This window comes from Strigops habroptila, chromosome 7 (genome assembly GCF_004027225.2).
Source record: "Strigops habroptila isolate Jane chromosome 7, bStrHab1.2.pri, whole genome shotgun sequence".
NCBI classification, from domain to species: Eukaryota; Metazoa; Chordata; class Aves; order Psittaciformes; family Psittacidae; genus Strigops; species Strigops habroptila.
In genome coordinates this window covers 7,082,950-7,096,694 of record NC_044283.2, presented here as the reverse complement: position 1 = coordinate 7,096,694, position 13,745 = coordinate 7,082,950, and the positions used below count along the sequence as shown (strand labels likewise).

At 38.8% G+C, this 13,745-nt stretch overlaps 1 protein-coding gene across 17 annotated transcripts in view; it reads left to right on the top strand.

The window, feature by feature from the left end:
- Positions 1-13,745, top strand: part of CTBP1 (C-terminal binding protein 1) — a 248,331-nt gene that overhangs the window by 225,833 nt on the left and 8,753 nt on the right. For all 17 annotated transcript variants that reach the window (XM_030493189.1, XM_030493179.1, XM_030493191.1 and 14 more), the window contains 3 exons: positions 5,215-5,429; positions 9,377-9,507; positions 11,654-11,781. In XM_030493189.1, coding sequence (XP_030349049.1) covers positions 5,215-5,429; positions 9,377-9,507; positions 11,654-11,781 — 474 coding nt within the window. The remainder of the gene's footprint in view (positions 1-5,214; positions 5,430-9,376; positions 9,508-11,653; positions 11,782-13,745) is intronic.

The window sequence follows — 13,745 nt, the reverse complement described above, 5'->3', positions numbered from 1 at the left end:
TTACTGTCTGTTACAGAAGTAGAGAAGAAAAACAAGCAAGTCAGTTTCTATATAAAAATTATTCAGTCATGTGCTTGTCTTATCAAAGATCTGATAGATTGTGGATGTAATTGCTGTGGTATTCATCCACAGGAATTAATAATACAATTTTGACAACAAGGCATCACACTTAAATGACTTTTCCAGTTACACATTGCTGTCAAATAACTCAAGCCATAAACTCTTACTTCTGGAAGCTGAAAATAGCCTGGTGTTACATAGTACTCATTTAAATCAGTATGCAACACACCAGAAACATCTTCACAGTCAAAAGAGTTGCCTTTAAAATGTGACTTTCAAGAAGTTAGTCATGAAGTTGCTTTCTCAAACCTATACCCATATAATTATGCACTTCATTGAAACACAGAGTGATTATTGCACTCACAGTCACAGCATCTGTACATAAATAATAGACAATCACCTACAGTGTTTAAAAATGGAAATGCATATCTGCTTTTTGAAACCAAAGCCTTGGCTCACATCCTCTGTGCATACTTGCTGGAGATGTCTGTCCTGTTGGCATTCCATTTTTTTTTTCCATATTGCACAAATTCCAGACTGAGATTAGAAAAAACTGTCATTCGTTATTGATTTCCTTAAGTGACTTTTGTGTGTGTTGCTTTTAAGTGACTGACTGAAAACTATAGAGAAATTAATGGATAATCAGGTTGCCAATATGTGTGTAAAGCGACATAAAATGCTAGGTTTGGGTTTTAGTTTTAAAAAGCAAGCTCTTTGTGTGCATTATTAAATATAAATCATATTTTAAGTATATTAAAAGGCTAGAAAAATCTGATTTTAAAGGTGCACATCCGTCACAGTTATTAACCATTTTATCTAGCCATTTTTTGTTCCTATTTCTTTTCCTACAGTAGAATATTAATAATTTCAAGGAAAATGAAGTTTTAAAGTCAGTTTGGAAAACTTCCACCATTTCTTTCTGTGCATGTATGTGAATAAACACAACATTTTAATTCTGATCTGTTCTCGCAAACTCCTATGTGTTAATGAAGAACAAAAACGTAGCCTTAGAAGATCTGGAAATAGGGCTGTACTAGGCTCTACATTTGAACACTTCAGGCGCTTAGACTGTGATACGCTCTCTTTTCTATTATAGATCACTGCAAGAGGCTTCCTGTCTCTAGTTTCAGACCAAAATGTATATTTACAGCCACCTTCAAAAGACTCTTGCCCTTAGGTCATGTTTTCCTACTAGTGGCCTCTTCCCACATCTGTAGTTTTGCCTCAGTTTATTATTTCATTATTTAGACATGTCAGCCTCAGAAGTGATGAAGCACTGAGAGGCTGTGAAGTGAATGTATTGCACACAATATAAATGATTCTCGTCATCTCTTACTAAGTCCTTTTCTCTAGTTCTTGGCAGTGTTGCTGTTCCTGTTCTTTCTCGTTAATGTGTGTCTGAGATCATCTCATATCTCAACCACAGCTATGTTTCTCTATTCTTGTCTTGAAATCGTGGTCTCTTCAGCAGTGGGTTGCTTAAATTTGTCACTTTGCTGCTGTAAATGCTAACTCCAGACCTTCTTCACGTCTGTTCCTGGGCTTTTCTCTCATTTTGTCAAAGAGAAACACTCTAGCTCTTGCCTATCTCTGTGCTAGGGAATGACATAGTCATTCCCTCCAAACCTTCAGCTACTCACTTCCTTATCCACTGGTCTAGCCAAGTTTCATGACTCACTTGCCTTCTTTCCATCACCCACTCTCTTTTCTTTGCCTCCTCTCATACATATTCCTGCTTTGACACTTGGTCTATCCTGCTTAATCCTATTACTCCGTGCTTCTCCTTTAAAGTTAACCCCATCTCTCATCCTCTGCTTGTATTGAGCTTGAAGATAAGCAGAGACTCAACAGCATAATACCTCCTTCATCTGCTTGTAGAATACCATCCATCATTGTTTTGTTGTTTGGTTAGCCTCTGAGCTCTTTAGGGCAGAGCCTGTGTTTCTTTCTGTCTTTATGAAGTGTGTGATTCTTTGAGCCTTACATAAATAATAATATCACATCATTAAACAGCTGTCTTTGTCACTTTAAATCTTTATTACTATCCAGTGTCCTATATTTCAAGTGATGCATCGCAAGTGTGGATAATAAGCCCTGCATTGGGGAGGAAAAAAAAAAAGCTACCTTTTCACCTTATATCTAGACATTTAGTGTTTTTCTTTCAAAAGGAGAATATTTATGAGCAACCTTTAAGTACTTGGATGAATAGGTACCTGGACCTGGTTCTGCTGTAATGATAATTTTACAGCAGTGAAGGCAGTGGTCACACTCCCTTCCTTTTCCTTCCCAGTTACAAATGCTGATGACTAATAGCTAACGCATTTCCTCACTCAAGAGAGGTGAAATTCCTCCAAATACATTTGTCTCCACATCACAATGAATGTCATCACTCAGTTTGTCTTTCCTCACCTGCTCTCTTCTCTCAGCAGTCCCATGTTCTGGACTAGATGTTGGCCAAAATACCAATCTGCATTATCGGACAGTATTAAGGCTTGAGAGTTGGGTGGTATTACCATGTAATAAATGATGTACTCTTGGCGGTCTCACTAGCCCTCTTAATGTGCTCAGCAGGAGATGCAGCAAAATGGCTCTCTCCACATTTCAGAGTTCTCCAAGAGGGAGGAAAAATTACCCAGATTCTCCATTACTGTTGCATAGGCAGGAAAGAGCTGCTAAGTGAAAGCACTTTTTCCTTCCATGGAAGTCTGCAGGCAGGTCATCAACATTTCCACGGTATCAAGGGAATTTTGTAGAACTTTGAAATACCAGGATGGGATGCACATTCTTTGCCAAAGGGCTGAGCAGGGGTCATTGACAACTGCAGCTACTGTACTGTCACCCTCAAATCAGGTCATTGGCAAGGTCAAGCTCAGAGGCACCTACAAGCTGTGAGGCTTGGGGCGGAGTAGATGGGTTGGACTGTTATAGGAGACCCAGGCATTTCTCAGTCTCTCTCCACACTTCTGCTGTCACTGAAATGATGCATGGGCTTTGCTAGAACTTTGTAGCTTTGAAGCCTGTGCTTGTGTTCCTGTCTGCTTCTTTTTGCAAATGTATGCCATATCTTCTGCATTCTTCCCACACTACAGACCAAGAAGTTAATTTAATGTTTTAAACTTCAGAATTTGCTTTCTCTGGAAGCAGCCATGATTATTCGTATCAATTGTAAATGCTTTTAAGATAGACTTGTCCTGCAGGTGGCATGCTTCGTGTGCTGTTCTGTTGTTCTTGATGTGCTGAGGTAGCTTTTGAGCCCCCCCCCATGCCTGGGAGAGTTTTACAGAAGTTTTTCAGGAGAGGAGAAGAAGTGGTATAGATTTGTGGTTGTCCTATCTTGTCAGACTGTAGTTTAAAAAGGAATTGGCAAATCACATGTGTCCACCTATGTATTTGTGTGATGACAAAGACTAAATATGAATTGTCAGTTGCAGAAGAGTTTTATCCCATAAAGTAATTGTAACAGGACAGTTCTGGCCTGTGGTTTCTAAGTGTTTCAGAAGGAAAGCTTGTGCACATTAAAGGCTTTGGTTTATTAGCCTGGTTGCAATGAATAGAAAGTGTAGTTTTAACTGGAGAGTCTGTTGTAAGAGATTATGCTGTCGTGAATCCCCTCAGGTATTGGTGGTGTAAAGAAGAACAGATGACAATGTTGCATGTGAAAAATGAATGGAGCTGCAGTAAAAGCTGTATGTTTTGTTTTAAAAAAAACAGTTTACAGTTGTGTGACTGATTCCCTGAGCTGTGAACATGCCAAAATTTGGAAAATAATAGTGTTTGTGCTGAAAATGGTCTCATTCAAGTTTCTAAAAACCAGCTTGGAAAGCAAACAAATAGCATGAACACAAGTATTGAAATAAAAGATTTTGAAGAGTATTTTAACTTGGTGTCCTCAAAGAAAAGCAGACAGCCCCCATCAGATTGACATACTGTTTAATATTCCAAGCACATCTGTCACCAAGCACTGCAGAACTGCTCTGTTCAGGTTAAATGATCAACAAAGAAACCTTTCTTCCTGTGGCTTCTTAAGTGTATTCAAGGAGCAACTGAAGAGCAGAGGGAAATCCCTTCAAGCACAATTGGAAAGAGATGGGATTTCCCTCTCTTAATTTGATGCTTTTTGAACAAACTCAGATGTTACAAAAGAAAACTTGTTGACTTCTTTTTTTCAGGTGAGATGTGATTATTATGGTGTGTCGAATGATGCTTTTGAAATGTCTTTATGTAACATTTGTAATACTCTAAACTGACTACCTAGTGTGTAGTTTTCTGACCTGGAAAGTATATTGGTTCTTGTTCTTCAAAATACCCTTGCTCACTAGATGTACTCACTCACTTTTTCCCCCCTCTGTGTTTTACTGGTAGTTTGTCAAAGGGAAATACACACCTCCTGATGCATGTGGCGTGGAGTCATGCCCATACAGCAATTTCAGGCACAACTCTGAAATATGACAGTAAGGAAAGTGGAACAGAGGAAAGCAAAGGTCAATGTGAATACCAAATGGTAACCCACTATTGTTTAACTAGGTGCCATATGAGGGACTGTGTTTATTCATCATTTAGGTAGATGGATACAGCATTTTTAAAGCCTTAGATGACAGGATTCTTGTAAGCATTTTAATGCTGAAAGGGTGTTATTCAAAATGAAAGAAAATACTAGTTCAGAAAGGAGATTGCACACATTGAGAATGGTTGAGCTTCAGATTAAACAAATTCTCTTTTATTGCATCCATTTTTGAGGATTAATTTTATAGCTTTTTATTAAAGCCAGCTGGTCTGACATGGTAAGGATAAGTCCTTGGCAGGCTGGGTTCACAAGCAGTAGTGTTTTACCATAAACAGGCCCAGCAGGCAGGCCCTTGTATTACACAGATTATTGCAGATTACGTGTCATCTTCTGGCATTTCAGATCTCCAGTTGCAAAAGGTGCAAACCTCCTGCTTTGTTTCGAACAAGGCAGTGTGAAACAGCCCAGATGTCAATGTTTCTGATCTCAGCGATGATTTCAAGTGGGATAGGAGCCACCTCTTTTTTATCCTCTTCCAGTTACTGTACAAAACAGTATGGTTTGGTACAAGCATTTGCAGTAGGCAGGAGGAGGTTACCTTACACCAGCTGCTTCACATCTGTTCTCATTGCATGTTTATCTTGTTCTAGGGCGTGTTGGGCAAGCAGTAGCGCTACGTGCCAAAGCCTTTGGCTTCAGTGTGCTTTTCTATGACCCATATCTCTCAGATGGCATGGAGCGTGCTCTGGGACTGCAGCGGGTGAGCACTTTGCAGGACCTGCTCTTCCACAGTGACTGTGTTACCCTGCACTGCAACTTGAATGAACACAATCATCATCTTATCAATGACTTCACCATAAAGCAGGTAATAATCTCTATGGGCGCCCTCCACAGCGGTGCTGGTTGCTGACACTGTGTAGCATTTATTCATGTAAACAGGCAGATAGTAATTTGAAAGAAATTTCTTTCCCTTTTGCTGCTTTGAGATCAAGCAGGTTTATAATTGACAAGGGAATAGCTGGTGGCTCATTTATTGTTGCTTTTATTGTCTTTTTTGCTCAGTGACATCACGTTGTGGAAATAATTTACTCTTCTTAATGTTGCTCAGATTTAATAAAGTTGCATTTATGTAAAAGCACTTTTTCCATGTCTTCTAGTAGCTACTTTTTTTACCTTTTACAGGTAGCAGTTCTGCCTTTCACTCTTGTTCCTCAGTTTGAGTTCTTAGATGCAATTTAAAGATTATGACTAAATGGCTCCCCCCTGTGCTCAGTCCTGATGCTCACAGAGCACTTCATGGATGAATTGCATTTGCAGCATTGCATTACTTGGAAAGATAATGTTTCTTGGAATTTGTACTAACCTCTCCCCCAAGTTTTAGGTAATAGTAAAATAATTTCAAAACCTAGATGTAGTAACTGCTCCATTATTGCCTAATTTGATAGTAAGCTTTTTCATTAAATGTCTAGCTTCTGACTCCAACCTCAGTGTAGGTAACAGCCAGAAACACAACGCTGAGATGTCAGAACGTAGGGAGTGTACAGGAAGGAAACTCTTAAGATATAATAGTTGATTTTGCTGTTCTTCGTGTGTGTAGTGTTTGTATGTGTTGGTAACAGTGACAGTTGCACTCTTTTGCAGTAAAATCATTGCTTGGCTTCTGAGAAATAGTTTGTACCTGCTATTCTTGAACTTTAAGAGAACTGAAGCAATTACTGAACATGTTGCACAGTCATGTAGGATCACGGCAGAAAACTGACAATATAGCATATTTCTTGATTGAGAGTTTAGGGATTTTTTGCAGGTCCATCCCAACATAAAATCAGGGTTTGAGTTTTAAAACTCTAAAAATTTAGGAAGTTTAAAATACAGATCTCTACAAAGAACAGAGTTTTGTCACCCTGCCCCGAACATTCGTTTTTGTTGTGTGCTCAGCTACATTTAATGGTTATTACATAGTTAGATGTCTTTGCAGGCAGACATCTAGAGCCAGATAGAACCACGCTACATTCAGTGGAACCATCTGGAAGCTTAGCAGTGGCACTTATTATATAGCCAACTGTGAAACTTGGGCCACTGTATCACAGGAAGTTTTTGAGTGGAGGTGGATAAGCACGATGAGCTTTGGAGAGGGCTCAGTGTGTTAATCAGAGAAACAAACAAGACATGCTAAGACCGAGTGATACCATCTGAAATGCAATGCATATCCTACAGTCTGTACTGGAAAGGATATCTTAAGCATTTATCTTGCTGTCTGTTACCCTCTGTGATTAAAGCAAGGTTTAAAATGTTAGGAGATGGTTCTTGCTTTGGATAAAAGTTTGGGGTGAAGCAGTCTGGATTGTAGCAACGGATGTGAAAACCACTGAATTATAACACCTCTGACTGCTTAGTTTGTGTAGAGCAGATCTTCTGAATTTGTTTCAAAAAAGCAGAATAGCTTTTTTAGGCTGACAGGTGTTAAGTGTTGGCCTAAAATTTTTAAACAGTGTTCCGTGGCACTTGCATCCAGTATTTCATGCTCCTGTAATAACCAGTTTTGAAACAAAGTGAAGTATGGTGCATCTCATTTCACTGAAGTCTCACCCTGACTTTTGTTTAGAGTCTGAAATTACATAACCTTTAAAATGTCTTTGAAAGTTTGGTGTCAGTCTTGTCTTTCAGTAGCTTTTCCCTTTAATTAGTCAGCATTCTGTCTAGCCATGCTGCTTGGCCTTGTAGTCCCAAAGTAACTCAGAGAAGTACTTAAAGCTTGTGTTTATTGAACCCATGGTAATCAAGTGCTCTGAAGAGGAGTAGAGGTCATCTTTAGTTTTACAGATTTAAGAAAAAGACACTGCAATTTGAACACGATACATTATTAAAGCAGCTATGCAGGTTTAGTGTAGGTGGATTAACAGCCATCAGCAGTTCTGGCCGTGAAGCTCTTTCAAGGTTCTGGCTGTGAATTTCTTTCAAGCTTCCACCCATTGTTAAGGGTCAACTCCAGCTGCATCCACCCTTAAAGTCTATCATGAGTCACGCAATTCATTCCTACTAGAATGTATTTATGCAGCTATGCTCTGTTTGATTTGGACTTGTCTTAGTACTAGCTTTAGAGTTTCGTAAATAGCCCGAAAATGAAAACTCAAGCGAGGTTATTAAGATTGGACAGAAAAGTTTAGCAGGGCTCACTTTGATTAAAAGTTTCAAGTCCTTCAAAGGGCGTATAAATACACTAAGCTGTACTTAAATTATCCATTTGCAGGAGCACAGAAATAGCAAGGGTGTATGAGCTCCACGAGCCTGTATGGCATGTCTGCACAGCAGGTGTGATTGTCACTTGGGTGAGCCCTCCTGTGCTAGTGCTGATCTAGTTCTCACAGCTGACTTAAGTAGTGGAGATGCAGTGATGGTTCCCATCAGGAATGTCTTGTTACTAGACCAACTTAAGATCATGCCCCCATTTCCTCATTGTTCTACTTCCGAAGTTAGTTAACCTAAAATGGAAAGAAGTATCCCTTCTGCTCCTGGAAGTGGACCTTGGGTTTGCTATAGAGTCTAATAGATGGTTCTATAAGCCCTAAGAGCATACAAACGGAGAGAGGCAGGGCCAAGCTAAACCTAGTGAGTAAAATATGATGCGTTTTTTTCTTATCACCTTACTGCGAGCTTATTCATGTTAATGGTTCAATATTTCCTATGATCTCACGTAAAAAAATTCTCGTAACTGACTTTAATCCAAACCTTGTTCATGAATTTGGCATTTTGAGTCAGTCTTTCAGAGCGAGGATCCATTTACATAAGCTTTAGTTTGATGTGTAGGTTTCAAGTAGTTGACTCGGTGTCAAAATGTTTCGGGTTTCCTGTTCTTATGGTGAAAGACGGTGTCAGTACAAAACGAGATTTTTATCATTCATCTTCACTATGGTTCCTGCTCTTCATATGCTTACATCCATGCACAGAAACACTTCTGAGATAGAAGCTGTGTTTGAGACAGCTGGTGAAAGACACAAAGTATTAGGGCGGCTGGCAGCAGGAGGTAGTAACTTACTTTATTTCTGTCCCATCTCTCTTATTTAAACTGCCACTTTGTTTTCAAGTTGTGGATATATTATGGTGTAAATTCTTGTAGTTCTCCCCACACAGCATCATCTACAATGCTAATCTGCACAATGCACAGCACAGCTTCTCTCCTGGGCACACAGCGTTCTCAACCAAATTCATTTTCATGCTTTTTAATTGAATAATATGAGAATTCTTCAGACCTTTATTTGAAAAGTCTCAAAGGGAGGAGGAAGCTGAAGTAACAAAAATAAATAAAACATAGTTCTACAGTGTTTTGGCAACTAAAGGGAAAAGTGTTTGAAAATCCAAAAGCATTGATTTTTCTGAAAAATTCATGTAGGCTTTTATTTGTGTTGGGAGTTGAAAGTTGAAAACCACGGAATATGACTTTGTTGAAGAATGTGCTGTAGTTTCTGTCTCATGCAATTTCACAGTGAAATAAAAAGGCCTAAAATGATCTGTCACTTTCATATGCACAGTGGTATCTTTTGATCATGTTACTGCACAATGTCTGAAACAACGCTTCTATGAAAAGACACTACTTACAAGAAAGAAGGTTATTAAGTGCTGTGAAATAGCATTTTATGTTAGAAGCATCACATTTTGTGGTACTTTTCAATGGAAAGGGAAGACAACTGTTACAGGTTAAACCAGCTGAATAGCCTTTGTTGTAATGGATGCTTCTTTTGAGTAAAAAAAATAATGCCACAACGATTTTATTTCATTTATTTTTATTTCATCATTCTTGTTTTTAACTTTCCCTAGATGAGACAAGGGGCTTTCCTGGTCAACACAGCTCGAGGTGGGTTAGTAGACGAAAAAGCACTTGCACAGGCCCTGAAGGAAGGAAGGATACGAGGGGCAGCCTTAGATGTACATGAGTCAGAACCATTCAGGTGCTTTTCCTTTTCTTTTCTTTTTATTTTGTTCACTTTCTTATTTTGAAGTCTTAGTGCATGATACAATCAACAGCAACAAGTAAACTTGAGTTTTCCCTTCATTTGATAGCTAAATACTCCTTAGTAAAGCAACATGAATCTGTGCAGCACTGGACTAATGCAAATGTAGATGGAGCTTTTGTATGTGATTAGAAGTGAAAAAAGTGACATCCAAGATTTAATTCCTTTCCTTAAAAATAAATAAGTAAAAATCCAATGGGTTTATTTAGCGGAAATAGCAGGGACTTGGACTCAAATCCTGGGCATGGCTTTGAGTCATGGCTCTGAGGGGAGTCCTCATTGTCATTGATACAACTTTGGAGGCAACTAATGCTGATGTTTGAACAGACTCTTTCAGAAGACAAAGAATTGAGGTGTGGTGTGAGAAATAACTACTTTATGACACCTCTGGAAGAAAAGACATGCTTTTGTCCAGGTTGCCTCTGCAGGAAAGCTATACATGTAATAGGTGGCAAAAACAGTTAAGAGAAAGGTGGTCAGATTGTAGGTTTTGTTTTGATTTACCTTTTATCAGGGGAGCGGTAACTCTGCTGTCATTAGCAGAGCTGGTAGCAGAACCCTTGGTTTTTGAATGACGCTGAGAAGTCCAGCATTTCAGGCAGAAATGTGCCATGCCCCAAGTGGTGTTGGTATTACAGTACCAGCAACACAAACGAGCCTACTTGATATGTCCTTGAGTCTTGAACCTGACTTGTGAGTTAGAGTTATGAGACTGCTGTAGCTTGGTGCTGGCATGTGACAAGCCTTTTTCAGTTGTTCAGTCTGGGCAGGGAGAAATGTTAATTTTAACTGGGACAATCCACAGAAGTTTTTTGAAGAGGAACAGATTCAGGACTTGAGGGTAGGTTATGAAGAATGGAGAGAGGACAGTCTCTCCTATTTGGGGAATAGAAGCTTTAGAAAAACAGAATAGCATCCTTTTAGGTAGAATTTTTATATCTACTGAGACACAATGCCACATCACAAATATTTAATTTCATTTATGCATACCCTGCATTCATTTACTTCAAAATGTAGCCATTACAATGCAGTAGTGCTGTGCAAAGCCACAGTCTGAGAGCTCAAGGGACTTTCAGCTATGTACATTCTTCCCAATTCAGATCTCAGATCTGCACAAGCAGAACGTTGCACCTATAGGAAGCCCCATTTACTGCATGGAGATGCCATCTGCAGAGATTCAGTTGCAGGATTACAGCCACAATTTCCTTTGGCTTCGGTGCTGCATGTCTATCTGATCGCAGCATGCAACTCTGTATTCAAGAGTTTTGCCAGATACTCTGATGTGTATTGAACTACAGATGAAATCTATCATTTTATGAATCATGACCAACTCTGAAAGCACGCTTTTGTCTTAAAATATTTGTTCTCCTGGTGTTACAGTCGACTGTAAAGATTATTAAAACTGGAAATAAATAGGAGGAGCAAGTTTCCATTATTTACAGTTTCTTTACTGTGTGTCTGTGATGGCACTTTTACACAGATTAATTGCTTTCCCTGAAAATCAATCCGTAAAGTAAATTTCCTTCTTTCTGTGGAGTTTTTATAAGGGAACAGGAAAGAAAAAATAGTTAAAAATAACAGAAAACAAACAACTGAATTATCAAAAAAAAGTCAAGGCTGCTGATGGGCACATTTCTTACTTGGAAATAACTGTTAGGCTTTTTTTCTTTAAATGGCTAAATGTCACATTGATAGTGGATTTTGGGAGAACAGAGCAACTGTGATGAAATGGACAAATGGAATGGCATCCTGAATTGATCTGGGGTCTTGCTTTATGCATTTCTGCACCAGAACTGGAGTGGCAGTGGCTGTAGATAGCAATAAGTGCATTGGACAGAAGCTAATGTTGCTGCTATACTTAGATTATACCCTTTGAGTCTATGAGAGGTGATTGTTGCTTATTTATAACATGAATAGTGTATTAAATTAACTGACAGAATTAAAACCAAACCCAACAAGGAATAGAAATGCAATTCTTTTCTGTTGTAGAAATTAATCTGTATATGTACAAATCCATCTGGATCCTCCGCCTTATCCCCCCAATTTGTTTTGTCATTTGATCTTCTTTTAAATCTTCATTTAGCTTTAGTCAGGGCCCCTTGAAGGATGCACCAAACTTGATCTGTACCCCACATGCAGCCTGGTATAGTGAACAAGCCTCAATTGAGATGCGGGAGGAAGCAGCACGGGAGATCCGAAGGGCGATCACAGGTACTAACTCACCTTATTGGCTCCTTCACTGTGTGTTTCTTTTTAACAAACTTTCTTACTCTGGAAAGATGCTGAAATGAACCAGCCTTAGGGGTTTTTTACCACTTACAGTGTTTGGAATGTAAAAACGAGCAAATGCACCAAGTCTGTTCTCAGAACTGGAACAGATTATTTTGGAGTTTCATTGCAGTTACAAAGAGAAGGCAGGCACTGCAAAATAAGTACTTTTTCCATGTAACAGAAATGTACTTATATGTGAAAAATACACTTTTGGGGTTGTTTTTTGTTGTATGTAAATATTACCTATTGATAATGAGTTTGGCCACAAGTCATGTAGATGTTACTGGTATCTTTCATAGGTTTTCCTATATGCCCCTTTAGACTTGTCATGAGCAGTTCTGTTTCCTTTATTCTTTTCTCTTTGGCTCCTTTGTGTTTTCCGAAGTTCATCCATATTTGTCTTGGAGGACAGTCTGGAATTTCAGTGTTTTTAAGGCTGTTATGTTCAGAGATAAAGCGTCTAGAGCTTTATGCTGTTTCCACTAATGCTTGTATCTCAACAACACGTTCTCTATGCCAAAGCAAAGTTTTCAAGGTTTTGTTGGGAGGGTACTCTGTTTTAGATGTTCTTCTCTTTAAAGCATAGCTAAAGAAGTCTGGCATTTTAATGGGCAAAGTCTCTTTGTTATATAACTACCATGTAATTGTAAACTGTTCACATAAGAGAAAACAGTTATGTCTTGAATATGCACTGCTAATAAATAAAATGAGAAGAGTGAGCCATTTGGCATTGGTTTGAATCCCTTGTAGCCTAAAATAAAAGGAAGGATTTTCATACTGGAAAATGATTCATTAAGCACTAATGTTCTCTCTTTAGTAGGACTTCGCTGTTTCCCCCTTGGCAATATACACTGAATGCTCTGCAGACATGAAGGGCCATCTGTGTCACCTTCAGAGTAGTTCAGTGCCAACACATAGCTCTGCTGTACAAAAAGCAGTAGCAGTAGCCTTTCCTTGTGCCTAAAAAGGCTGGGCAATTTTAATTTATATATAGCCTGTGCAGAAAGATGATTTTTCCGACCCTAACCATTCTATGATTCCCCTCTGGATGGTAATTATAAAGGCACCTCTTAAACTCCAGATCTGAATTGCCCTTTACAGGACTATTTGTCTCTCGTTTAGAGGTAACCTAAAGAGACCAACCATCCCTTTGCTGGAACTGGTCCTTGTGCTTATACTCCAGAAGTACTCTAGTAGTACATTCTTTAAATTGTTGTGTAACTATCACCAGCGCCCAAAGAGCTCTGGGAAAAATTGCACAAACCAGCATCCGACACGTACTTGGGTGATGATTGATGTGCAAATAAGCATTAATAGGCTAAGATCTGAAAACTGAATAAGAGTCAGCTATATGGAGCTAGTTTTATGTGAAGTACTGTGCAATAGCCCAAACATATGTGCCTAGGAAGGCAGATGTGTATTTTCTTTAAGTGTGTGATTGTGCTATCAGCAATCTGTATCGCTGATTTGTATTGAAGCTGTCAGCACTTCAGTGTTTGCACATGGTTTGTAATAAGATCAAACTGAGACCGACATTAGGGAGGTGAGAATGACATTGAATTACAGTGAAACAAATGTAGGAAAGATACAGGAAGTGTGGGATGAAGTTGGACACGTGAAAGCCATCGGGAGGACAGAAGAGAGAGGGTGTAGAGGAAGAAACTAATTGGAAAAAGGTGTATAGTGAAGGAATGCAGGCTGTGGCTACCATCTGATGATAAAGATGTTAAGTGGTTCTGCTGTTACCAAAAAGTCAATGATGTTGTGATATATAAAATAAAAATAATACGCAGAGATTAAATATCTTTAAATATATTTTTGAACGTGAAAACATTTGAAGTATTAAATAAGGAGAACCACTGAAAACAGTAATGGAAGAAACAAGAAGACAAGTGTGACAAGAG